The 26,088-nt window shown below is 38.6% G+C and overlaps 5 protein-coding genes across 10 annotated transcripts; 2 read left to right on the top strand and 3 right to left on the bottom strand.

The window, feature by feature from the left end:
* Positions 1 to 103: 103 nt before the first annotated feature.
* Positions 104 to 3,033, top strand: CLC2 (Clathrin light chain protein). Of its 3 annotated transcripts, none has more exons than XM_086651923.1 (4): positions 105 to 298; positions 416 to 587; positions 1,564 to 1,717; positions 2,421 to 3,033. In XM_086651923.1, the coding sequence occupies exons 1-4, from the start codon at positions 220 to 222 to the stop codon at positions 2,745 to 2,747; spliced, it is 732 nt and encodes a 243-aa protein (XP_086508049.1). In that variant the 5' UTR covers positions 105 to 219; the 3' UTR covers positions 2,748 to 3,033. The 3 variants fall into 3 exon arrangements, with proteins under 3 accessions (XP_086508047.1, XP_086508049.1, XP_086508048.1); XM_086651922.1 differs by having other exon boundaries at positions 120 to 298; positions 383 to 587; XM_086651921.1 differs by having other exon boundaries at positions 104 to 587.
* A 609-nt stretch (positions 3,034 to 3,642) lies between these two features.
* On the bottom strand, positions 3,643 to 7,717 carry LOC147565434 (uncharacterized). 4 transcript variants are annotated; one of them, XM_086651919.1, is made up of 6 exons: positions 7,351 to 7,717; positions 6,855 to 7,036; positions 6,461 to 6,572; positions 5,736 to 5,850; positions 4,362 to 5,306; positions 3,643 to 4,220 (listed from the first exon to the last, which is right to left on the bottom strand). In XM_086651919.1, the coding sequence occupies exons 2-6, from the start codon at positions 7,012 to 7,014 to the stop codon at positions 3,957 to 3,959; spliced, it is 1,596 nt and encodes a 531-aa protein (XP_086508045.1). In that variant the 5' UTR covers positions 7,015 to 7,036; positions 7,351 to 7,717; the 3' UTR covers positions 3,643 to 3,956. The 4 variants fall into 4 exon arrangements, with proteins under 4 accessions (XP_086508045.1, XP_086508043.1, XP_086508044.1 ...); XM_086651917.1 differs by having other exon boundaries at positions 6,855 to 7,070; positions 7,351 to 7,605; XM_086651918.1 differs by having other exon boundaries at positions 6,855 to 7,070; positions 7,305 to 7,553.
* A 6,713-nt stretch (positions 7,718 to 14,430) lies between these two features.
* LOC147565433 (non-specific phospholipase C1-like) lies at positions 14,431 to 16,889 on the top strand. The gene is made up of 3 exons (XM_086651916.1): positions 14,431 to 15,698; positions 16,204 to 16,380; positions 16,466 to 16,889. Exons 1-3 carry the CDS (start codon positions 14,594 to 14,596, stop codon positions 16,771 to 16,773), a joined length of 1,590 nt encoding a protein of 529 aa, XP_086508042.1. The 5' UTR covers positions 14,431 to 14,593; the 3' UTR covers positions 16,774 to 16,889.
* Positions 16,890 to 18,351: 1,462 nt separating this feature from the next.
* LOC147565432 (protein yippee-like) lies at positions 18,352 to 21,282 on the bottom strand. The gene is made up of 5 exons (XM_086651915.1): positions 20,790 to 21,282; positions 19,844 to 19,887; positions 18,847 to 18,955; positions 18,707 to 18,762; positions 18,352 to 18,613 (listed from the first exon to the last, which is right to left on the bottom strand). Exons 1-5 carry the CDS (start codon positions 20,883 to 20,885, stop codon positions 18,529 to 18,531), a joined length of 390 nt encoding a protein of 129 aa, XP_086508041.1. The 5' UTR covers positions 20,886 to 21,282; the 3' UTR covers positions 18,352 to 18,528.
* A 1,011-nt stretch (positions 21,283 to 22,293) lies between these two features.
* On the bottom strand, positions 22,294 to 24,901 carry LOC147565431 (E3 ubiquitin-protein ligase AIRP2-like). The gene is made up of 5 exons (XM_086651914.1): positions 24,506 to 24,901; positions 23,729 to 23,879; positions 23,543 to 23,609; positions 23,211 to 23,445; positions 22,294 to 22,596 (listed from the first exon to the last, which is right to left on the bottom strand). The coding sequence occupies exons 1-5, from the start codon at positions 24,568 to 24,570 to the stop codon at positions 22,377 to 22,379; spliced, it is 738 nt and encodes a 245-aa protein (XP_086508040.1). The 5' UTR covers positions 24,571 to 24,901; the 3' UTR covers positions 22,294 to 22,376.
* Positions 24,902 to 26,088: the final 1,187 nt, after the last annotated feature.

The raw sequence follows: 26,088 nt of genomic DNA, 5'->3' as shown, positions 1-26,088 counted from the left end.
TGTTGATTATTAGAGAAGAGGGAGGGAACAGGTCATAGTCGCAAATACCACGTAAGCATGAACAATTCCAGGTTAGTGGGTCCAGGAGGAAAAGCGACTACCACCGTCATCATATTCAAGAAGACATCAGAATCAAGAACAAATAGAAGCTTATTGCCTGCGAAATCAAACAACCGATTCGCGTTGAAAGAAGAAAAGAAAGAATTTGATCAACTCGGCATGTCTTCTTCTTTTCCAGATTCCGGTGAGTCACGATCGCCCGCTTCAACTCGTCCTTTCCACGACGATACTTACTTAGGTACTTATGATCCTCGCCTTCCTTCTCAACGATTTGATTCTTTTACTAGTTTCGCTGATAATGATGAATCTGTTAAGAATTCAGTTCGTGAATCGGATTTGATCTTTGATAACTCAGCTGACGATGGGTTTTCAACTCAGCAAGTCCCTGAAACACTGTCCCCGCCGCCGATTTATGGTTCTAGTGGCGGTGGATTTTCACCATTTTCGCCGGAATTGGATAGTCCAAGTTTTCCGACTCCAGCTGAGATGCAAGCTGACGAAGGATTTGCACTCAGGGAATGGAGAAGGTAACCTCTTTATCAAATCTGTATACAAGTGAACTGATTACTGTAGTTAGGGTTTATAAGTTTTTACAACAATACCTAGTACGTTCATATTTGATTATTTATTACTCAGTATCAATTGGTGGGTTGATTATCTTTAGTTCAATTTATGAGTTCCTTCCAAAAATTGGTTTTATTTGATTACAGAAACTCAGAGAGTAGCTTCAGTGTTGTTTTTTCCCCCTAGTGGCTGAATCTGACTCGGCTGAATATGAACCATCTGACTCAAATGAACCCAAAATCAACCCAAAAAACCCATTCAAAAGAGTTAAACATCACGAGACCGAACTATCTGAAATTTGATCTAGTCAATTCGGACACTGGGTCAGATTCAGATCTGACTTAGAATAAAACTCCACCTTCACCTAACTCCGGTCTGAGTGGTCATCGTTACTCGTTAAAATAGTTTTATTGATGGAATTTCTTTGTGTACCCAACACTGATATCTGAGACCAAGATACACAGTTTTAGTCCCACAATCAGCCTAGGTTAAAAACAGATGGGTAAGGGGCGCATTGTTAAGACTTATGATAAGAAAAATGATAGAAGAGGCCACAAAAGTAGACCTCCATCGACCTAAATAGGAATCAACCGTCCTTCGAGAGTGAAAAAGTTCATCAAGAGAGAGAGAGTTTACTCGAGAATGGAGACGGTTGATTTTGTGTAGGTCTGGAGTAGGCTTTGACTTGTAGCCTCTTCTCTCGAGGGTGAAAGAGGACCACTCCACGGTTCTCACAGATGTTATGGTGGATCGGGCTTTACGGCAAAAGCTCATAATTTTGTATTTGAATCGTTTCTAGCTATCTTGTTTTTGCCTAGTACGAAGTAATACTTCATCCAAAAGAATATAAGTTATTTATATTTTAATATATCGTAGAAATGGTTGAGGCCTCAACGTCCAAAAAAGAAATATTGAGCTAGACTACACATGTTTTTGCAGGCAGAACGCTATTCATCTGGCGGAGAAGGAGAAGAGGGAGAAAGAATTGTTGAACCAAATAATAGACGAAGCAGATGAATATAAAATTGAATTCTATAGAAAGAGGACGGTCACGGTAGAGAATAACAAATCCTCTAACAGGGAAAAGGAGAAGGTAAGTGGCCTCTGTTTCTTTTACACTTTTGTTGTTTGTCCGTTCCTTCTTTCTTCACTGTTTTCTTTGGCTGTTTTTACAAACAATTCTAGTGTACCTTTTTGGGTCTTGGTGTTTTCGTTAAGATCTAAAGTTTCAAGTTTTTTCAGCTATAAATTTATTACGTACAATTTGAGATGCTCTAATCAACCATTGTTCCTACAAATTTGAATATTTCTTGTTAAAACAAAAAAATATTAGTATTTCAACTATCGTCTGTCACCAATGGAGTTAAATAGCTAAATCAGACTAATTCTACCTTTTGGAAAAGTCAGATAAATAGTTTATAACCTTTTGTTTATGTCGCTCACTTATGTCATCATTGAGTTAAGTCGTCGACTATATCTTAAATTTAGAAGGAATAGTCACGGCCAAGATTAACTGAAAGGTTGGCAAGAACAAAACTCGAGCAATTTTCTTATAGTATTTTCTATTTGGACCTTAAGCACGTAGTTAGCTTCTGAATTTGGATGATAATGATTGGACTATGGACGAAATGTTGTCGATTTAAGGTCATCAATTTAATTCATATATTTCGAAAGATGTTGAATGTAATTTTCAAGTTATTATTGTCTATACTAAAAAACAGTTGACTTTTTCGCAAGTTTCATGTTATTGTTATCTATACCGAATTGGTTTTGTTGACTTTTTCTTACCACACCAGCTCTTTGTGGCGAACCGAGACAAGTTTCATGCTGAAGCTGACAAGAATTACTGGAAGGCCATAGCTGAGCTAATCCCAAATGAAGTACCAGCTGTAGAGAAGAGAAGGGGAAAGAAGGATAAAGAGAAAACCCCTTCAATTGTTGTTATTCAAGGACCGAAACCCGGGAAACCAACAGATCTCTCTAGGATGCGCCATATTCTTGTTAAGCTCAAACATAATACGCCTCCTCATATGAAGCCTCCTCCACCTCCACCATCAGCTCCGGCTAAAGATGCTAAAACCAATCCTCCTGCTGGGAAAGATGCTAAAACCAGTCCTTTTTAATACTATAGCCACAGCTCTGTCTCCTCCGACCCAGACTGTAGCTGCTGCTTAATAGCAGAGAATTGAAGTGAGAGAGTTTAATGGGTCTCTGATCGAGTCTTTATAATACCTTATGGTCCATTGGATAATCTCCTGGTTCAGGTTGTCGTTGTCTATTTGTAGAAAGCTATGTTGTTTGTAGTATAGGATTTTGTCATATTGATGACTCTGTTTGATCCTTGTTGTGTTATGTTATAGATATCATATTGGTAAGGTTGCTCCAAGGTATATATATTAAATTTTTTCATGTTATTGTGTAGTATACTTATGCGGGCCGTTTGTTACACCACGTGAGTGCTGTTACATTTCACCGTTTGGGTCCATGGGGAGTGGGATTAATAGGTGAACTCCATGAATTGGAGTGGAGACAATAGGTTCAGTGTGGAGAGGGGTTGGAGAGAATGGGTTACACCATGGAGAGGATGCAGTATGTCTATGAATTTTCCTTCCTTAGACAATGGGGTCGGTGAGGTTAATGCGGAAACGATGGAGTCGGAGTTAGTGCGGAGTCAATGCGGTCAGTGGGGTCAATGGGGAAGCAGGTTGGAGACAGTCGGTCTATGAATTTTCCCTCAGACATTGGGATCTGGTGGGGTTAGTGTGGAGACGATTGGTCGGTGGGGTCAGTGCGAAGAGGGGTTACAAACAAATGGGGTTACAGGGTGGAGAGAATGAACTATGAAGTCCGGCTATGAATTTTTCTACCTTTTGTCCCATTTAGCTCTAAGGGTTAAAAAGAATTATTGTTATAAAGGCTTATATTTTTGTTACTTGATGAGTCTTTTTCTCCCATAACAAGAAAACAAAATGTCAATGGAGACAGATACCAAGAACCCCTTGTATCAAATATGACTTATTTGTTTCTAATACTAATGGGAAATATATAGAATCTGAGCTTCAAATTTGTACACCTAGAAGACCACCAAGTTCTTGGTTGATAATGTTAACAGGTAAAGTGAATAATTATCGCACTAATAGATAAAGATGTTCATAGAGGAAATTATATTGCACAAGAATGCAAAAACCTCCACATTTCTCTGTTGGAAGAGACTTCATGCCACAAGAGGAGACACTAGTTTATAGTCACCACTATAAGATTTATGGAGAAAAAGTTCACCATATCGAGCTATCATAGATGGAGATTTGATCTCAGAATTATACCACAAGCGATTATCTGCCACGTAGGCAGGACATAGAAGAAAGTGATCCTCTCTCACTGCTAACATCATCTTCTAGGTCACCAACATCAAGATATAAGGCATTGTTATTGACACTTTGCTCGGAACTGGCATTACTACTTGTAGCCAGAGGAGAGTCTGGAACACTCATTGTTCTGTTTCTTCCTGGTCCTGATCTTACACTATACATTGAAGAAGCTGGAATATTCGTCATTAATGGCCGTAAGCTACCACCTGACATACTTCTCCTTATATCCTGCTCATTAAAAACACAACCGAAATTAGAATCTAGAAACTAACGGGTAAGAAAATGGGTATCATCAGCTTCTTGTTGTTGTGATATTCCCGGAGATAGATTGAATTTAGAGCGAAAAATGAGATAAAGTAATTAACGTACCATATGGCGCATAGCCATGTCTAACGATTTCTTCGAAAGTGATCTCCCGAAACCAGAGCTATCAAGGGAAGAAGATGACTTCCCTAGTAAAATATTACGGTTGCGCAAATCATCTTGCTTTGGAGGTGCCAGTTTTCTCATGTTTACTACTCTTTCGACCATCTTGGTTCCCATCAAAACAGGGCTTGGATAGTCAGTAGTACTGTTAGAATGTGCTCGATTCATTGCAGGACCCAAGGTCCCATTGCTATGGATCATACCATTTGGAGCTCGGCCTCTTGAAGGAGAACATGATTGTCTTCTTGGCCTTCCATTTGAACCAGCCTCAACTGAGGATCGACTAATTGGTCCTTGGGGCCTACCCCTAGAGGCAGAAACAGGCCTTTCAGGCATCGACGTCCTTAAATTTGGGGGAATATCTAGTGAAAATCCAGGCATTTCCGAGGGGTTCCATGGTCTCGATTTGACTGTAGGAGAACTACCACGTGATGGCACTGGATTTTTTAACATTATGGGACCTGATTTGCTAACAGAAGAAGACCTGCCGGGAGCAGCAGCAGAACCACTGGATACACTCGATGGAGTCGAAGGCCGTCGGGTTGGTGTAGAGGGTCTTGATGTGGGCCTGGATGGAGGTGCAGTTGCCCTAGATGTAGGTGTAGAAGATCTTGGAGAAGGGCCTGAGAACCTTCCGGAAGTAGCCATGGGCTTAGAGGAAGGTAAGGTGGGCCTCGAAGTAGGTGTGGAAGGTCTTGAACCTTTATTTGTTTGACTTAATGTGGGGCGACCAGTAGGTGTAGAAGGTCTAGACGCAGTTGATCTTATGCCCCCTGATGATGCTGGCCTACGAATTTCTGTACTGGAAGAGTTCCAGCCAGGCGACGAAGGCGGTTGCCTTGATGCTGGATTGCCCCTTGAACCAAGCTCAACTTGGGAGTTTGCTAGCTGCAACATGACAAATATTGAGACAAGTTAAATTCAAACAGATAATAAGAAACCGAGAACTCCCAAGAAACTAATTGCTCAAGAATAGTACAAAAAAGTATACACAATCCGTAAAAGAAACATGGACTTGTCCACATCGAAGTATTCAATTTCTCCATTTTCAAGCTGAACCATAAACTAAAAAGTAATATTGTATTCAAATTCATCAGATCTTGACATTCAACCACACAATACCCATGTGAGGTTGCAACCATACATCAATTAAAAATTGGCCAACAGAAAATGAAGCAAAACAAAATTAATGGCCTTGCGACCACTTTTTGTGTTTGTAATCAATCCCTTGGGATTAGATTTTACTCAAGGAACGAATAATTATTGAGCTATGAACTTGAAATCAACTCAAGTCATGAAAGTTAATGGAAATTGTACCCTGGACTTCAATGAAGTTGGCCGACCCTTAGGAGTTCCGGGCTGACTCTTTGTTGTTCTCCTTGCTTCCATCTCCAATGACGGAAAAAGAGGAGTTCCAGGAGGTGTAATAAGCCTTGAATAACAACAGAAGCTCAATAAATTGTATAACAAATAAAGTGTAGAAAACATGTTTGATACTAAAAACTGAATCTATAAAACACAACAGTTCAAATAAGAAATTTTATTTAAAATCCTTCTAAACTTCAAGTGATTACGAGACAAAAAAAAAAATTCTTCATCCTCTAAACTCTAAAGTATTTCAACTTAAATACTAGTGTCTCCTTTCAACTAGTAGGGAAAAGAAGTATTTGTACATGGTCAGAAATTCATTGCCAGGAAAAGCAACACATCATAATTTTCCCACAATGGCGAGTTTTCATTTAATCAGGTAATTCAATGATCATTTAACAAGTTCAAAATGGTATAGCATATGAAGAATGAAGAGCCTCCAACTATCTAGAGGAAAGCTATCGTGGCGCACAAAACTAATGCACCAATGAAAAAACTCTACAGGTGAAACTTGCCGAACTTCAACTATTAAAAACAAAACCAATGTTTGATTCATAAGTTTGATATACAAAAGGGAACTTTGAAATTTAATCTTCAGACTTTCATATCCACTAATACACAGCTAAGAAACTCAATCAACTTATCTACAAATCAAAGAGATAATGTCACATTACCAATCGTAATCATTCTTATTGTTCTCGGAGTTTAGGAACTCATCGGTAAAATTCTTGCGTCGGGGTGGAGATGACACTATCTTATTCATAGTAGAACAACCTGTTTTAGATCCTGCATCCATAGAATATCAATTAGCAGCAAAAGATGAACCTAAAAGTGGATAAATTTCCTTTCAAGGCGTACTCTAAATTGAACTAATTTTCATTGATGAAAATTTCACCAACTTAATCAACTATAATGAACTCATTTTCTTCCCAAATATGATGAATCAACCCATAAAGTTTAATATATCAAGCTAAACAATCACAAAACGAAATTGATTTGAAGATTAAACTAACTCAGAGATTGAAATTAGTCAATCAAGACTTAATCAATCAATAGACAAATTCTTACCAAGAGGAGCTTCCAAACCATCCGAATTTTGTAAGAGAAGATTGCTTCGCTCCTTCTCCCGTCTCCTCATATCAAGAAACAAACCTAATTCCTCTTCTTTCTCCTTCTTCATCGTCCCGAAGTTCCTTCCATGGAGTCTATGTTGTACGGACGTCGTCATCACTTTGCGATTCCAGAGCCCCCTGAAACTACGATTCAATCACCACCAAATCTAACCTATATATTACCAAAAATAGAGAGATGAAATCTCCAAATCAAAATCCAAAAACTTCTCAAACTATCTTTCTTCCAAGTAAACCGTCATTTTTGAACTGAAAATCAAGATCAGAAGATAGGTGTAAAATCAAGATTGACAGATGTGGACAACGACGGAAAAACTTTCTTGGAAAAAGACAAGTAACATTTCTAGTGACGTTCCTGAACCGAATCGATTAGAGAAACAAAACGAACTTCAAAATTAAAAGCATACAGTTTTGATACTGTTTCTAGAGCTTACGTTACTACGCCGTTAGGTTTCAAAACAGATTACAGAATGCCGCCATTAATGCCGAAACAGAGCTTCACGTAGATAGAGTTGTAGAGAGAGAAAGAGTTTTAGAGAGAGAGAGGGTAATGGTGTAATAAGATAGTATTTGAACTCGAGTGAAGAGAGAAGTGAAGCGTGAAAATGGGGGGAAAGAAAGAAGATGAAGAGTTTTCACTTAAAGGCTACGTTTTTAGATTATTTATTACTAAACAATATCAAAATGACGCAAATGGCTATGGGTGAAAGTTAAATTAACCAAAATACCCTCATAATTTGAATTTTCAAATTCTTGAATCCAGATTCTTTATTCGAACCCTTAACAAAAAAGATTCTTTATACGAATGTTTGTTCTGTAGCTACGTGTCTCTGCTTGACAAAACAAAGTATGGATGTTTTTAAAGGCGCCACTCAAAAGTATTATTGGGCCCTTTCTTCAGCCTCTTCTTCTAAAATTTGCTCCCCAATAACACTTTTGTATGAATTGGTGTTCTAATGCTTCAAACTATTAGAATATGTACTGAAGAGCGATAAGAAAATACAGAGAGTAACAATCAATAGTAACAACCAATCCGCCGCCTCTCCAGAGAGGAAGAAGAAAACTAGATGTTCTGACATAAAAAAAGAAAATCAAAATCGAAGTCGAAGGGTCAAACTGCATATTAAAAGGTTTCGAGGGCCCTAAAAAGGTGTAGTCATGTCATTGGGCCATCTACCAATGGGAAGTGGCCCAATCCTTAAGAAAAATTCCTAAAAGGAAAGTTTACTGGAAATGATAAAAAAAAAACCCTACTAGAAGGTCGTCTAAACAATGAAATGTCATTTGGCACTAAACTTTAAAAAATGCTCAATCCCGACCAAACGATCTTCATCTGACAAAGATGGTGGCCAGAGTGCGATATGGGAGAACTTTTGTCAAAGTAAATAGACCAAATCAAAATGAATGTTCGCGTATGAGTGATTTTAAAATTTCCTTTGTCAAAGTTTAGTATGAAAGTAGATCACTTTGGTCCTTACATAACTTCCTCTCGTATATTGGGTCCTAATAGGGCTGGGAGAAGAATAAATCTCCAACTTTGTCAAAGGCCCCCTTTCTTTCGTACTTCTCTCCTAAAATTTACCGTGGAGAACTCTTTTAATCTTGCAGAGAGTGCCAATAAAACCTCCCATAAGCCGCAAGGTCCCATCATTTTGTAGGCTTAAGATTGCAATATAACATAAGCCTGGCTATAGATTTAGGTGAATCGACCAATTCTAAAGGCACTCGACTGTATTTTGTCATAGGACATTTGAGGACTTGGAAATTGTCTCAATCCAATGCCTCGTGCATGATTCAGTAGACTAGACAACAAACATCAGTCCTTGGTCCTCGCAGTTGCCCTGATTTTTGGTTTTTCACATTGTACAAAAAATGCTCCCAATGCTCCCACTAAGGTAGTTAGCTAAAATGATAAAAGAGAAAAAGAAATGGGCAGAAATTCACACCCGATGGCAACAAAAATTCCCTACTTTTTTCTCTCTGGATACTTTCGAAGAAATTCATTCATCCCATTCCCATTTTGGCTCATTTTCCAGCTCATATTGTTTTGTTTTTTGAGAATTCGACTACGGTTTACGTTAGTCGTTATAAGGCATTAATACATCATAAAGATGTGATAAGCAAGATAACCGCTTAAGTTAAACTAATAATGAAAAAGGCCTAAAGCCCAACAACATGAAAGGGACCTAAAGTCCGACAAACTTATTGCATTATTTATACCTTTAATAACCCAAATTCAATAACTATGGATTCCACATCCTCAAAAACCGAACCTGGGGTCTTCAGGGTTTTGGAGTTTATGTCAACACTAGCAACCACTTGGGCAATCAAGTGTTGACCGCTATTAGAGCAACACCGACCTCAGTTTGTCTTAGGCCGAAAAAACTATCTTTTCACTCAAAATTTTCAGCCTCAGCTCTTGGGGTGTACATTTAGTATCCCAACCGACCAATCAATCTGATCCAACCGGATTTGGGCGATTTGGGGAGCGATCCAATGGTGATCTAGATTGTTTCGGATATTAAAAGGTCAAAATCGAGTGTTTTGGATCGGTTTATGGATTCGGATTATGGATTCGGTTTATGGATTCGCTCGAACTTCAATCGGCTTTAAAGGGAGCACTACAATACTAGATACCTTTTTGTACCCCCCACATGATCCACATAAGGCGCCATTAATCTCCCTTCCTCTAATACTCTTTTACAACTCTTTCTACACATTGTAGCGGGTCGAGACGTCTCCGAGACTCCACCCGGCCTAAGGAAGGTTCGAGATAGACACATCCTGGGGAATATAAATACCTCGAGTGTTACCAAAAGAGAAGGAAAGCTCGAGACCTCAAAGTCATCAAAATAACACAACGGCTTCGAGATCTCACTCTCTTCTTGAAAGAATTCACCCTCGAGCTCCACCTGAAAAAATGACGCCTCAAGGCTTTTGACTCTGAAAGTCAACTATGGTACCGAAAGTTTGTCATCCCAAATGGCCTTATTCAAGAATGGTATCTCCAGGTCCAACTTAGTAGATGACAGAGGAGACTCGAAGGTCAACCTCGAAAAGAGTGCCCTCAAAATTTCATCCACTAGGCTCGAGAGGACAAACCTCGAGTCTGAATTACTTGCTTGTAATATTTTCTTACTCAATATGCTCAAACTATGTAAATTAAAGCATGAATTTCATTGAAGAGATTACCATCCTTTCGAATTTCCAGAAGTTCAACACTACACTTCTATTAAAGGAATATAAACAAAGTGTGATTAGAACAACAACAAAGCACTACAAAAGCCCCATGGGCGTCGGAAGCCATACATACCTCGAAGGCGTTCAATATCTGTCTAGGAGATTAAACAACATAGGCCATTTGCCACACTCTCTAGAGTGTTAACTCTCCTGCTACATCTCATTATGAATGAAGTCCTTTCTCGTAATTCTCCATCATCTTGGCTAGAACACACAATCTAGCAGAGTTCCCTACCTCAACAAGTTGCCTCCAGCTCACTAATGTACAATTTATAGTCAGAGAGGACCTTATAAGCGTGAAAAATCCAAGATACGACCAACAGTACACAAAGCGGTATATGGATCACCCACATGAGGAGGCATTTGTGAAGTCTAAAGCTTTCAAAGTATTTCGATTTCACTCAAACGGATCGAGCCGACACTAAGTCCATCTAGACTTTGTCGTGAACTCCATAAATATTCGAGGTTATAGTTGTGGTAGATATGATCATTTCAAGTCTACAAGCGTGACAAATACAAGCTCCGGTAAATCTAGTCGACATATGTGAAGTCTAAAGATTTAGAAATGTTTCTATTCCACTCGAACGGGACGAGCCGGTCGTTAATCCACCTGGATAACTTTAGGCATCTCCAAGACAAAATCCATCAAAGCGAATAGAAATTGGTCATCCGATGCATGAGAATAACGGTAAAAAAAAAAGATTTCTTGTTATAAAATATAAGAGTAAGGATAGCGATAATTTTAACAATATATATATATATATGTATGTATGTAACAAAAAAAAATGAAACTGCCCATGCAGCTTGGAGGAAAATCTCCAAACAACCTAACGGCGGTGTGGAGAACCTCCAAGCTGCCGAAAGGCAATTTGGAAGACTTAGCTTCCAAACTGCCTTTGGGCGGTTTGGGGGACATAGCCTCCAAACCGCCCAAATGCAATTTGGAAGGCTTTTCCTCCAAATTGCCATTTAGGTGGTTTGGAGGCCTTCCTTCCAAACTGCCTAAAGGCACTTTGGAGGAATTTCCACCAAACCGCCGTGGGCAATTTGGAGAGCTTTCTCTCCAGTCTAACCATCGGCGGCTTGGGGGGTTCTCTCGCCTAGGTCGACACAAAATATATTCGACACGTCGTTCTAGACACTCAAAAGGTGTTTTCAAATTATGTTATTAGTGAACTATTAAGATTTGCAGGTCGACGTAAAATAAGGTTAGAACCTAGACAAACTGCGTACGACACTAAACTCTGCCACCGCTTCGACGCTAATAAAAATCTACTCTCTAAGTGAGCAACTCACTAACTTAGAGAGTGGGGGACAAACTGTAGTGGCCAAAAATCATCTTAGGCCACTTCGCCTAAATGTCGCCTAGACCCAACCTACTTCGAATAAATGTCACTTGGGCCTAACCCACTCGTCTACTAGTTGGACACTCTCCAACGTGGAAGTCAACCCACTAGAGGTCCAACTGGCTCTAAGCCCTTGCGAACGTCCATCTAGACGAACAATAACCTATCAAAAGTTATAATGCTCCAAGCGTCCCTTGGTCGCCCTCAACCGAGTCTGCCGGTTACCGAGTAAACCTCGACTCCGGAGACCTCGCCACGTATTCATTTGACGAAGTCCTTCTAAAACCCCACGTCGCCTTAAGTACCGTTAGGCGATCTCAGACTACGAAGAGCCTAAAGTCGAGGCGGCGTAATCGTACGATCGAGTTACTCCAGGTGACAGATCGATGATGGGTCATGAAAATGTCCCATCAGAGTCGTTTAAATTAGCCGAGTTAGTCTGTTTTGAGTCTTTATTGTAATAGAATGTTTGATTTTCTTGATTAAGTGTCTTTTGCAGAGTTAGGTATGAAAAACGGTTAGAAACAGATACAAAGGGTAGTTTGGTCATTTGGAGTCAAGGGCATTCTGGTATTTTGGCCAGTGAGAGTACATGGGTGAAAAGTAGAGGTCGAGACGAGTCTGTAGGAGAAAACAGAAGTCAAATCGGAGTCCGGACGACGGAATAAATCAAGGTCAAAGATGAGTCAAAGGATGTTGACTGGTGGGATATCCTCGGGCATGGTCTGGCGCGCGGTATACAGGAAGACACGTGGCGCGCTCTGGAGCCGGGATATCCAACTCCCGTGTTAGCGTTGAGCAGCAAAGATTCCTTATAGGCCTGATTTGGTGTAGCGCGTCACAACTTTCTTAGGTAGCCCCGTACCCACGTTTTAATCCTTACCGCTACCTTCCGTGTTTTTGAAATCCAACGGATCCTGTGCATCTGCGCCTTTATTGATTATCCCATGAAACCCGAAGTTGTTTAGCTATCATGCTCCAGCCCACGTGGCTCTGTCCTGTCCCTTTAGATCCGCGCACTTAAAAATCCAACGACTACTGAGTCGTCTCACCTTATTATTTTATAACCGGCTACACCCTAGCATCCGAAATTCCAACAACTAACCCTAGCCGCCAGCCTTATTTGAATAAATTAGGGTTTTGTGATTTTTAACCCTAGAAATTCCTAAAATGACCCTTCTTTTATCCTTTTCTACCATTTAACCCATCTAAACCCTAACTCTATATAAACACTTTTAGAGAATGAACCAAAGTCTCCCCTCTTAGCCTCTCTTATTCCCTATCCCCTCTTACCTATTTCTTTCTCTCTTCTCTACTACCACATCCCTCTTTCCATTCTTTATCCATCTTTCTCTACGACTACTACTTCCTCTCTTCACTATTATTCTTCCGTTAATAGTGTCATCTCCTTCTTTCTTCCATATTCTTCTATCATCTTTATCCCCTTTCATCTCTTCTTTTCAACTTCTTTCTACATCTACTTTCTTCCTTTTTCTTATTTGGGTGCAATAAAATAGCTATTACTTGAGATTCTTGGAGTAAAATTCTTGATAACAAATGGAGCAAATTTTGGAAAAAAATGGAGATACGTGGGAATATGGATTTTGAAATTTTGCAAATTTCTTTCCATTAATCTTTTGTAATTCCATTTACTTTACAAATTCAATATATTACTTTAGATTCCATGAGTAGCTCTAGATGACGATAATTGACCTTCGAATTCCAGAAGACTTGAGGCGTAATCTTCTAGGGGATCACTCTAGACGACGATAGTACATCTTCAAGCTCCATCACCCTCGAAGTCCTTCTGAAGTCCTTTCGAGACGACCTCTCGACCTGCTCCAGGAGATCAATCCGACCAACTATCCCGTAGATTCGAAGCTCCGGCCACTCTACGAGTCTAGCCACCCTCCGACGATACAACACGGTGACACCCTCAGCATTCAATCGTTTAAATACTTATCTTTTATAGTTTGCTGACTTGACCGTCGGAGTGCCCTTGGCAAGACACCATCCCGGTTTCCCCAAGACTTCACGGTTTTACTTGTTTTTGTCTGTCTACAGGTCCAACCGGAACTTCGTCCGTCTCGAGGTCTAAAGCCCAAGTTGTCGGTGGCCCACCAATCGACGATCTCTTAATTGTATGATTTTCTACCGTCCACATGAATCAATACTAATTTCCAGCATGTCTAATTGGCGCAGGTTTATAATTCGGAAAGGCGAAATTTTGTTTATAGTAAAATGTCACAGGTGGTTGGTTATCCAACCGATCTAAATCGGTCATGCATAGTTCGGGTCGGTAATCCAACCAAACCATGAACGGATTGGTTCGGATTGAGATTTGAAATAACCGAATCCTTCGGCTAGGACTTTGGATTGACCAAAAAAGTCGGTTATCCAACCAATGTTCACCCCTACTCAGCTCAACCTCAAAAATTCAGCTCCAACCCCAGCCTCTCTTAAGGCCGAAAATCTGTGCATGTGGGAAACACGTGTGTGGATTTTTAATGGGTGTTCCAAAAGTGTTTATAGATTGCTATTATCCACAAATTTTACAAAATAAAAATTTCTCCAATCACTGCCGCTAGTCTGACCACTACCATTACCTTATCTTTCTTTCTATCTCTAGTATCGATTGAAATCGTAAATTTGATTGAAGTTATGAAATTTCAATGGAAATTGCGGTCGAAACCCGTCATATTTCAAACAACTTTAGAGAGAGAAAATGATAAGTGATGGTCAGATTCAGAGGTAGTGGTGGTCGGTGGTTGTGGTGGTAGGAAGAAAGAAAAATAAAAAATAATTCCCACACTTTGAGAAAAATTAAAAAATACGTGCCAAGAGACGGACCTGCCTGTTAATAGCAGGTTCACCAACTGCCTTTAGCACCAATCATAAGTATCAAATAGTGTCAAAAAAAGATTCATTAATTGCAAAACCGTGAATAACTTGTCGGTTACTTAGACTGGATAAAACAGTGACTGGTTTGTGTGTCAAATAGTATCACCTTCTTCTATCTTCGATCACTTTCCTCTAAACCCCATAATTTCATTCCTTTAGTTAAACTTATTTGGTTTTCCGGCAACCCAAAATGTTAGTTTCCCGGCGGGAAATTCTCCTCTGTTTCTTCTTCATTTACCTGCTTGTCAATCCATGTGAATCGGCAGATTCCAGCTCCAAAAACAGTAAAATTGAAGGACCCATTAAAACTCTAGTTGTTATAGTAATGGAGAATCGTTCTTTTGATCATATTCTTGGTTGGTTAAAATCAACTCGACCAGATATTGATGGTTTAACTGGAAAAGAATCGAATCGGGTTATATCTTCTGATCCTAACTCAGAAGAACATTTCGTTACTAACGATGCTATCTTCATTGATTCTGATCCAGGTCACTCGTTTCAAGCGATTCGTGAACAGATTTTTGGATCGGAAAATGTTTCAGCAAATCCAGCTCCAATGAATGGGTTTGTTCAACAAGCTTTAAACATGACTGAAAAAGGAATGGCAAAAACTGTAATGAGTGGGTTTAAGCCTGAGTTATTACCGATTTATACAGCTTTAGCTAATGAATTTGCTGTTTTTGATAAGTGGTTTGCTTCTGTTCCTGCATCAACTCAGCCAAACCGATTCTATGTTCATTCAGCTACTTCTCATGGAGCTACTAGTAATGTAAGGAAAGATCTAATCAATGGGTTTCCTCAGAAAACGATTTTCGATTCATTAGATGAAAATGATTTAAGTTTTGGGATTTATTATCAAAATATTCCTGCAACTTTGTTCTTCAAGAACTTAAGGAAACTCAAGAACATAATTAAGTTTCATGAGTATGAATTAACATTCAAATTACATGCTAAATTGGGTATTCTACCAAATTATGTAGTAATTGAGCAAAGATATTTTGATAATAAATTGAATCCAGCAAATGATGATCATCCTTCTCATGATGTTGCTTTTGGGCAAAAATTTGTGAAAGAAGTTTATGAGATTTTAAGAGGGAGTCCACAGTGGAAAGAAATGGCTATTTTGATAACTTATGATGAACATGGAGGGTTTTATGATCATGTACCTACACCTGTTTCTGGTGTTCCTAGTCCTGATGGAATTACTGGACCTGACCCATTTTATTTCAATTTTGATCGATTGGGTGTTCGAGTTCCAACTCTATTGATCTCACCTTGGATTGAGAAGGGAACTGGTAAGTTATTCTTTCTCTTTCGATTCTTGTTCTTGATCTATTGGTTCTGGTATTCAATTTTATAGATTCGGATTGAAGGAATTGTAGTGGAAACTATATTACATTGATGTTTTCAGTATAATCCGACATTGGTTGTGGAAGGAGTAGTTGAGGAGTTTATAAATGGGGAGAAAAATTCACCTCTTGAATTAGTTTTAGGTGAGAGGGACTTAAGAGTCTTAAGACCACCGAACTATAGTATTAGAGCTCCTCTGGTGAGAGAGACACAAAAGAAGTCTCGACACACTAACGTATTGAGCTAGGTTTTGGGGGTGAGAGGGATACGAGATCATCGACTAAGATTACTTTCTCCTTTGTTTTGTGTCCGGAACGATCTCTCTCTACAAATTGCATATCTTGAAGCTATAGCAACTTCATTATGAGTCTACCCCACCACCCATGATTTTCTATGTTCATTTTAATCCTCTAGCTGGAAATATACTAAACAGACGATTGTTTAATGCAGTAATCCATGAACCGGAAGGACCAACACCTAGTTCACAGTTCGAACATTCTTCAATTCCTGCAACAGTAAAGAATCTCTTCAAACTGAATTCGAATTTCCTGACAAAGAGAGATGCATGGGCTGGAACTTTCGACAAGTATTTCAACATTCGTGACACTCCCCGTGACGATTGCCCAGGTTTGATTCCATACCAATCTCCATTGATGAAGACCCATTTCTGAAACTTCGCTCATTTTTCGTCATTTTTTCGTTTTCCGACCAGAAAAACTTCCGGAAGTGACAAGACAACTTAGACCATTTGGACCGAGAGAAGATGTTAGCTTGTCAGGGTTTCAGGTAGAGATGATTCAGCTAGCATCACAGCTCAATGGCGATCACGTTCTTAATGCTTACCCGAATATAGGAAACCATATGACAGTGGGTGAAGCTAATAAGTATGCAGAAGATGCAATTGCTAGGTTCTTGGAAGCTGGAAGGGCTGCATTAAGAGCTGGAGCAAACGAGTCGGCTGTTGTTACTATGAGACCTTCTCTTACGAGCCGTGACGCTAAAGAAAATCATAATTTATAATCAAAATATCGGCAGTTTAGGGCTCTTCTTGTATTTTCTATATATGTATTTCTATATGTATAGGGATGGTTGGAGAATCCTGACATGCATTATAATGAAGATAAGTCCTTTTATTATTTCGCTGTAGAAATGAGAGATTGTGTGGATAAAGAAAAGAACGGAAATGTAAGTGTACAGACAGTGACCGGTCTCTCACATGAATGGTGTCCGAGGTTGTATCGTGTTCGTTTTAACCCGATAATGTCCCGGTCTTATGCCGATGAGACCAACCACAAGACCTTGACACTTGGGGGGCCCAGGCTTGAAATTGCGCCTGAAGTTCAACAGATGTTCCCCCAAGCGATGTGGTCCGTCTAAAAAGAAACCTAAACAGTTTATTCTTCTTTTTGTGTTTCATATTATTCTTTGTCTTGAAGCTTTCGGCATTACCTCACTATCACAGTAGCACCTATAACAACATTAGTTCCACTTGTATAATCAGTACAAACAAAAGTAGATTGTTTTTTTCAAAAAATAAAAAGTATGTTGTCTAAAGACAAGCTATCCGTCCCTAGTAGTCTAAGAACATGCCTTTTTTTTTTTTAATCGATTGATGACTTGGATTTGATTAGTGTCCGGCAAGACTGGCCTGAGTGTGGACGGGCCAGGTCAGGCAGGACTTTTTCCAGTCTCAGGCTGGATTTGATTAAATTGAAGGTATAACCAAAATTTAAAAAAATTGTTGATACTCATTCTCATATGTACCAAATACACAATTAAGAATGTTTTGAGGGTCTTTCATCAAAAAACAAAAAGAATGTTATGAGGATCATATTGCTAATGCGACCAAACCACGTTTGCTCCGTTATCACCTTGATTTTTGGTTTGGAAGTTCGTAACATTTTCATAAAATATTTTCTCTTTGAAATTTGAGGACGTTGTCCAGCCAGGCCCGTGTCTTGGCCCCGCCCAACCCAGGGTTTAGCAGGCCCAGTCCCAGGCATTGAGGACGTTGTCCAGCCAGGCCCGTGTCTTGGCCCCGCCCAACCCAGGGTTTAGCAGGCCCAGTCCCAGGCCGAAGTGCCGAACTGGCAACCCGAGTTGGCTAGCCCATCCCAAAACCTCCCAGATGAGCAACACTGGATTAACCTCGTCAGATAAGCAAAACTGGATTTGATGGTTGATATTGACAGATTTAAAGACTTTTGATATCTTGACTTTGGGAATCTTTTATATGCACACCATTTTTGTTAGATACACACATCTCCCTTGAAATGGATAAATACAAATTTGACTTTTTTTTTATTGGAAAATGTTGCTATGCCCGGCCACTCTCCGGCCAAATCCCTGTCGGGTGACGTGGCCTGCTTAGATTTAGAAAGAGAAAGTGAAAAGTTTTCTCTCTCTAAATCTAGCCCTGGCCACATCACCTGGTCGGGAGAGGCCGGGGCCGGGCATTGTATCAGGCTGTTTTTCATATGTGAGCATATGACAACAACTTGGTATTTCCCCTTGTTTTTTTCCTTAGTAATTTGACAATACACATGACATATTCATATCTTATAGATACAAATTCAACCACCATGAAGAAAGATGTTATTTTTGGGGGGCTGCAGCTTCACTTGCTGCACAAAATGTAAATTAACATTGTCATTTGTCAAATGTAGAGACAGAAAGAGAAAGAGAGAGAACTACAGATGACATAAGCAACATTTTTCGGCACACGGGAGAATTTACAGTTATTGGACAAGGAACAACGAGACGCTGCTAATCCAATCAAGCATCATCGACATCGCTCGCCCCAACCTGAGCTTCATGATTGACCCAGTAGTTATTTCCATTAGGAAAGGAAACCTTAAACCTGCCCAAATGAAGAAAAAGAAGAGAACTCAAATTTCAAAAATAGTACTTCAAACTTTCTCCTATAACTTGGTTATTTGTCTATACTACTTACCTCTCAAGAACAAATTTCCCTTCCTTGTATTTCTGATTCTTCTCATGTGCAAACTCCTGAAAGAAAAAAGAAAAGAAATCCGAATACCAGAAGAGAAAATGTTCTAACTTGAGAAAAAATAAATTTCATCCATAACTTACATATGTCCACCCCACAATTGACCCACACCCAACACAGAATACATCAGCAACAGTGTGCATTCCGGTCATCATCAACCGGTCTTCTTTCTCTCCCATAGTAACATTCACACTGTCGAGAAATATTGGAATAAGAATCATTTGGAGCATCCATATCTTGAGAATGGAATTATGCACAAGGACTCACATCGTTTTGCCAATGAAGAATGTACAACTATCGCTTCAAGTTATGTAGACAAAGTGTTTTAGATATGAAGTTGACGGTAGAGTAAAATAACCAAAATACCTTAATGTCGCGTGGAAGTATTGTGTGCAAGGTACTTACTACTTAGACCCACATTGCTTACGAAGAGCTTCCAAACCTCGGGTATAACATAATACCTTGTTCCACATATTGGATAGGCCTTCTGAATGGGTTTGGCCTAGATTGGTCAAGTGAAGAGGCCTAAGGTGGTCTAAAAAGGAACTATGCCGAGGAAAAACCTTATACCATGTCGGACTAGGCTAGTAGGTCCCCGATGGTGTCTAAATCGAGAGTAATGTGGCTGGTATTGAGGTGGGTGTTACATCAAACCACATCAAAAGAGCCATAGAAATCCTAATGGACGGGCAACTATGAATTGAATAGTTTATTTATATCAGATCATAAACGTTGTCTCTCTCTCTCTCTCTCTCTCTCTCTCTCTCTCTCTATCTATCTATCTATCTATCTATCTATCTCTCTCTCTCTCACTCTCTCTCTCTCTTGACAGTTGACACTTGGTATAAACCTGCACCAGCATTTGCATAGAATTGTTCGAAGTCTGTTTTATCGGTTTGATCAAATATCTTCGGGTGTGTCCTCCGTTATGGCATAAACATAATGTTTTTTCTATTTGCTTCACTTCACACCTCTAATACATGAATAACCAAGGTTAATATAACAACAACGTCGAATCCGAAAGACATGTGCATTTTAGTTGCGGGCTAGTAAGAGCAAGAATAAGCAGGAACAACTTACACCTTATTGAAGAGATAAGCTCTCCCATGCTTGCAATGGAAGTGCTAAACAAAAAATGCATATAGAATATTGAGTCAGAATGTTGATACGCCAAACTATCCTAACTACAAAAATAATGGTTTCTCATCAAAAAAAAAACTACAAAAATAATGACAATAAAAACGACATGAAACATACTTCAGTTTTGATATAATGATATGCAACCAAGAATCACGGTTCATGAAGTTAAGATAAGGTGAGATATCACAACATAGGAACGTGGAACAACAACAAATATCTCTAAAATGGATCTACCGCTAAACTTTCATTTGAATATCCAATCTTACTAATGACTCACAGTACCTACCCCAACCACGAAGGAACAACAAAAAGGAAACGAATATTAACACTATATCTACTGTCTACTATGTTGTTTCTCTTGGCATGAAGCATGTTTCAATTCGTTTTGCTCGAATTGAACAAGCCATGAAATTCAGTTTGGTGGTTAATTATTCATCAAAACTGGTTTTCTTTCGAAGAAAAATTGAAACTACCCATACTCTGTAAAACCTAAATGGAAGCGAAAATGTAGTTGATGCCATTATCCAAACAATGTTAAAATCCCCATATTTTCAAGAACTGATTGTAAAACATGATCTAAATAACACAGCATCAGGCAAGTAAAATTAACCCTAGATGAAAATTGTCAAACAAGTTAACTCAAACAACAAAATCCCTTTAAAATGGAGAATCAAAACAAGGGGTTGTGTTAAATTCTTCAAATACTTGTTACTTGTTCAGTGATCAAGCTAAACTCCTCAAATCAGACCTAAAATACTTACCCAGATGAATAACTAAATGAATTAACGATAATCTAATGATTTATGAATCAAATCACACAATTATGAATTATAAAACGAAAATTAAATTGAAAAAGAAAGTGAGTGAAGAGATCAAGAAATAAGACCTTTGAGACGATGTCTTCCAAAAGAGCAAGATGGGTTTGACAGTGTTTGCATATGTAAATGTTTCCTTCAAGATTGCTCAAATAAAGCCTACCCATCTCTCCCAACACAACTACACAACAAATACCCTTTTCTCTCTCTAGAAAAACACAAAATGACCTAATTTTATAGAGAAGAAGAAGGAGAAGTAAACTATGGATGAAGAGAGAGAGAGAGAGAAAAAGGTACTTAAAATGACAATTGGGTGAAATCTAGCCAACAGAAGATGCGATTAAGTAAAAGCAGTTTTTTAATTATCTCAGCATTCTCCACTTGTAGTTTCTCTTCCGACATGACGAAGAAAACAAAGAAGAAAAGCAACGTGCTACCCCGCCCCCAATGCCATTGGTTTCGTAACTTAAGACTAAATATTTTCTTGTGTATTTAACAAAAAAAAAGATTTTCTTGTGTCCAATGGAAACTTGAGCTCCTACCCAAAATGGAGCCATTCTAAATGTCCATCTTTCCGAAAAAAAAATTATGTATGGGGCAAAAAATTTGAGGCGATTACACAGTTCCACTACTAATGGGGTCCAACAAGATTTTCGGGTTTTATATGGCCCTTGTAGTTTGTTACTATTACACTTACTTTCTCATTTCAAGGATATTCAATTTGTAAAGCTTGTCGATCATATTTTAGAAATATTTTAGGCCAAGAAGGGATATAATTGTGATAGTCTAACGTTGCTATGGAGAATTTTTCGGTCTGTAGATTATAAGTGTGTGCTCAAAATTGATAAGTGTCGAAGTATTTTTAGTGAGCTCACAGACCCTTTGTCAAGAAAAAACTCTGCAGTTGTTGGGCACGAGCTCAACCGAGGACGATATCAATAATTTTTAAGACTAGAGGTGTTGGTAGAAACATCGAGGAAGACTCGTCTCCAAGAGTGGAGGATTGCGATAGTCCTACACAGCTTGAAAAGCGTCTCGAATCTAGCCTATAGATGTCTGCTAAACTTAGTAATTGCGAGTTTGAAGCTTAGATATCAAAACCACACGATATTGATATTTGCTAAGACTTGGGAAATGACTTGGGGTGTTCGAGATGCATTTTAGACAAGATCCACACTGGTGCAAACAAATGCAGTGTGATTACAAACATCTAAAATATTAGCCGAGCTGGGCCCGGTCCACGTATCTATTTTGTGGTCCATGAATTTCTAGAAGTAGATATTAAGAAAAACTTTGTTTGGGTTGGGTTAGAGACCCAAAAGCTGTTACTATAAAAACATGGCAAAAATTAGCATATTTATCATTGCAGCAAAGACTAAGGGAGTAAGATCTGACTATGGGAGTAAGATCTGACTATCATTGTTTTCGAGTTCATAATGCACTGAAGTTTAGGTCTTGGGAGAGAGTATACTTCCAACTCTGTCCCGAAAACTTTAAAGAAAAACCAAGTTTGTAAGTCATAAAAATCAACCTTAGCTAATAAGTAGAGTGTTGCAGGACTTATGTTCGTTCACGGACGAAAAATCAAAAGCTACTTTATATTTCATTACCCGCTTTTCAGTAAACATAAATCATTTGCAGAGTTCAATTATATACAACTAGGTGCATTTTCGTTGTTGACAATCATAGGGAACATAGATTGGATCTTCAATCATGAGAGGAAGCTTATCAATGTAAAGGAATAGTCTATGCAAGTTCTCCCTGCATATAAAGGACATGTCGACGATATCCCGAGTATCAGTACAAATCCACAGGTCACCTGAGTTCACTCTTTCGAGGCTATGCCGACAGAAGGGACATGACTGAGATCGTTCGCGCCTGAAGCAAAACATAAGAGCTTGTTAAATATTATAGTTAATTTTCGATAACTATAGGATATCCGAAGTCAAACATAAGAAACAAATGACAAAACTGAAAAATCTGCAAACAATGAGAACTGTTGCCAATTGACTAATTGGCCTTTCGAGCAGTGGTGCAAAAGGAGAGTGGTCAGCCCGCTAAGGAGGCCCACCGAATATTAATTCGTCTCAGACCAAGGACAAGATGAAACCTATAAGGCTATTATCGATCCAAAACCACAAATAGTACACTAGCTCATGTACCATGATAAAATGGGTGGATGATCTTAACAGTATAATCCGACAGAGAGTGATGATTTTGTTATTGAGAGTATATAGTTAGTTAACAAACCTAACGAATAGTAAATAGGATCAAGTTGGGTAAAAAAGTTGAGTCTAAACTATGAACATGGTGCACCCCTATGCAATATGGATGTTAATAAAATTCTTCAGTCATGTGCACAAACCAAGGATTTAACAATTATGCGTTAAATAGGACATTTGGGAAGAACCGTAAAGAATAATTTCAAAGAAAAGATAAATAGAGATAAGAATATGACATTATGAAACAAGTGATGATAGAATGGCACGTACCAATCTCGGTAGCACTTCATACACAATACGTGATTGCAGGAGGGCAATACGACTTTACTATTCATATCCATACATATCCCACATTCCTCTTCCCTCTCCAAATCATGTTCCGAGAGTTTTCTGTTCAATAACTCATCCTCTTTTACATACTTGGTTGCACAAACCTCCCTTTGTTTTCGGTCGTCCAAATCGGTGATTCCTCTTTCGATTTGTAGTAAAGAAGGAAAGATCGTTTCTGCCCATGTATAAGCACACATTGAAGTACATATGCTTCAAAGATAATGTTTTGACCTAAACAAAAACTAATTTAATTTCAATAAGCAAAATCTTACCATAAAATTCTTTAATACTAGCTTTTCTTTCATCGATAAACTTAATTCCATTGCCAATTACATAAACCTGCATAAATTCTTCTATCATTAATACACAGATGAAAATAACACTAACATTAGTCAGTATGAGAAACGAGATGCAAAAACCCATAAAAGAACAAACAAGATTCATAGACATTAGTTAACCTTATAAACAAGGATTCTAAGCAATCCAAGGGCACCGGCAAGCTTACAGTCAGTCCATTGGACCATAAAGTGAAACAAGTGGGGTGCTGGACTATAAGATAATTTCATCTGAAAGCATCCACCATCATATTCCCTCGGATATAGTGAAGCGCTGGATCACACAAAAGCAAAAGAGTACATACAAATAAGCATTAGAATTAATGGAACAGGGTAAAAGGAGATACATTGAGAGACTAGCTTTCTGAAAAGGAGCATAGTGTTAAATTTGTGGTCATCCAATTCAAATCCCAAAGGCAATTCAATGAATATAACCTAGATATTATATTCCTATTACCGTAGTAAACTTTTCCCATGTGGAACTATTCTGAGTCGGCCTCACGTGCGTTGTTCTTTGAGCCTAACCCGTGTCTCTTGTGGGTGACCCGTGGTTGTGGAACCTATTATATGTGGGCCTAGGTTTGATCTAGGTTTAAACATCTCTAACTCAAAATCAATTGGCTGAGTGAAGAGTACTTTTTGTCCATGTGGGACTAATTCTCACAATTTTGCCTTTTACCAATGTTTCCTACAAACAATCTAAGAGTAATTAGCTTGAACTAGCTAAAGAAAAAGATATGGTTATCGCTGAAGGCATCAAAACTTGAACTTGTTCATACTGGAGAAACCAGAATTTCTACTGATTTTAAATACAAACAGATAAACAAATACATAAGAGATTACTGATTCCATTAACAAACAGAACCCAAATTCAAAATTAAACAAGAGAGAGAGGATTACAGAGTATTTGCATGTTGAATATCAGCCTCAAGAGCTTTGAGGGAATCCCTGTACGATTTTCGCATGGCAAATTCCTTTGTCTGAACTAAATTCCCATCCAAGAACACCACCACCACCACCAAGCAAATTTGAGGGATCCCCCTTCTCTCTCGCTCTAAACTAAAAACCAAGAAAACCTCAGAACGAAACAACTGAAATCACAGTAAAGAAAGAGTAAATCTCTCTTGGGATAATTCAAGAAATCCCCAAAATTTGAATACTAACTTTTTCTCTCTCTAGTTATCAGTCTGATTTGAAGATATAATCGGACTACTAATTAAGAACTGTTAAGAACGAGCTAAATTACCAACCTACCCTTTTTCTTTTACGGGAACTATCTTTCCTTCTCGACTATACGATTTCCCGGGGTTCTCAACTTCCACTTTGTCCCTCGTCAAAGATTGCAATTTTCATTGACTCATCTCTCATATTACTAATATACCCAAAGTCACCCCGAAAAGGAAGTCTATACCCAGTATACACGAAGGTTTGGGAGAGAATTCCAAATTAACGGTTGTGATTATTTCGCTAATTCCTGTTGTTTGCGTTTTAAATTGTGAGCAAATCTCAGTCGTTGATTTGAAACCACCTCCCTAATCGGACTACAATGCAGTAGCTACATCACTACTCCTACTAATAAGATTTACAAAATCTGGATAGTTCGTTTTGAAGTGAATAATTAACCAATATTCGAATTGTTAGCGTTGAACGATTATTCAGAACATATGGTCCAGATATGAATTAGTTTAACTAGTGGAGTGAATTGTTTGAGTTCTGGAGTACATGTTTTCATTATTAGTTTCATAATTTAGGAGATGGAGAATGTATAAGTAGTTGCCAAAGTAGATACTCTTATTTCATATAACACGTTAATGGGTTATTTGTTGTGTCTGAATCATCATACCTTAGTTTTATATCACCAATACCATTCTATAATGAAAATTATGCTACTGAAAACTAGTGTCTCCACCCAATTTAGAAGTGGGAGATGCTAGAGTGCGCAGCTCGGTGTCCACTAAAATGCCCAGCTGACATGAATTCATTAAAAGACAAGATTTTTTCAAAGTTTGATTATGGTGGGGACCGCTTTTATTTCTAAATGAGGAAAATTGGGCATTTTAGTCGGCATTCTAGCTGGACACTCTATCATTTCCCTTTAGAAGTTGAGGATCAGGTTGTTTTTAGGAAAAAAAACCTTATTCACCAGACCCCCTTCATCTGGTGAACAGGGAGGGAGATGATAGAGAGTGAAAGACAAGAGATCGAGAGTAGAGAGTGAGAAAAAGAAAATGGACATAAGATAAAAATGAAAAAAACGAACGCAAAAGAGAAAGTCGGCATCCGATGGTTGTCAGTCGACGACCGATCGTTGAAGATAAAAAAGAGAGAGCAATGACTCAGGAGATAAAAATGCTTTAAAAGAAAAAAAAAACTAAAAGAAGTGAAAACAAATATTTACAAAAATGTCACAAAATTGATAAATTTGACGAAAATTGGGAGTAGAAAAGAACTTCCGAGACCTAAGACAAACTGTTGAGCACAAT

The sequence above is a fragment of the Eschscholzia californica genome, unplaced genomic scaffold, assembly GCF_041429995.1.
Source record: "Eschscholzia californica isolate CP2 unplaced genomic scaffold, dmEscCali1.0.p SCAF_1, whole genome shotgun sequence".
Lineage (NCBI taxonomy): Eukaryota > Viridiplantae > Streptophyta > Magnoliopsida > Ranunculales > Papaveraceae > Eschscholzia > Eschscholzia californica.
The sequence above is the reverse complement of the archived record's forward strand: the minus strand, read 5'-3'. Positions and strand labels throughout refer to the sequence as shown.

Coding starts and splice junctions, on each gene's coding strand:
- CLC2 (XM_086651921.1), top strand. CDS start 220: ATGTCTTCTTCTTTTCCAGATTCCGGTGAGTCACGATCGCCCGCTTCA. Junction 588..1,563: donor GCACTCAGGGAATGGAGAAG/GTAACCTCTTTA, acceptor ATGTTTTTGCAG/GCAGAACGCTATTCATCTGG. Junction 1,718..2,420: donor CTAACAGGGAAAAGGAGAAG/GTAAGTGGCCTC, acceptor TTACCACACCAG/CTCTTTGTGGCGAACCGAGA.
- LOC147565434 (XM_086651919.1), bottom strand. CDS start 7,014: ATGACGACGTCCGTACAACATAGACTCCATGGAAGGAACTTCGGGACG. Junction 6,573..6,854: donor TGGTTTGGAAGCTCCTCTTG/GTAAGAATTTGT, acceptor CTATGGATGCAG/GATCTAAAACAGGTTGTTCT. Junction 5,307..5,735: donor CAACTTCATTGAAGTCCAGG/GTACAATTTCCA, acceptor GTCATGTTGCAG/CTAGCAAACTCCCAAGTTGA.
- LOC147565433 (XM_086651916.1), top strand. CDS start 14,594: ATGTTAGTTTCCCGGCGGGAAATTCTCCTCTGTTTCTTCTTCATTTAC. Junction 15,699..16,203: donor TTGGATTGAGAAGGGAACTG/GTAAGTTATTCT, acceptor TGTTTAATGCAG/TAATCCATGAACCGGAAGGA. Junction 16,381..16,465: donor TCCCCGTGACGATTGCCCAG/GTTTGATTCCAT, acceptor TTTTCCGACCAG/AAAAACTTCCGGAAGTGACA.
- LOC147565432 (XM_086651915.1), bottom strand. CDS start 20,885: ATGGGTAGGCTTTATTTGAGCAATCTTGAAGGAAACATTTACATATGC. Junction 18,956..19,843: donor GCTTATCTCTTCAATAAGGT/GTAAGTTGTTCC, acceptor ATTTCTCGACAG/TGTGAATGTTACTATGGGAG. Junction 18,763..18,846: donor CAATTGTGGGGTGGACATAT/GTAAGTTATGGA, acceptor TTTTTCTTTCAG/GAGTTTGCACATGAGAAGAA.
- LOC147565431 (XM_086651914.1), bottom strand. CDS start 24,570: ATGCGAAAATCGTACAGGGATTCCCTCAAAGCTCTTGAGGCTGATATT. Junction 23,880..24,505: donor ATTCAACATGCAAATACTCT/GTAATCCTCTCT, acceptor TGTGTGATCCAG/CGCTTCACTATATCCGAGGG. Junction 23,446..23,542: donor TAGTATTAAAGAATTTTATG/GTAAGATTTTGC, acceptor ATACATGGGCAG/AAACGATCTTTCCTTCTTTA.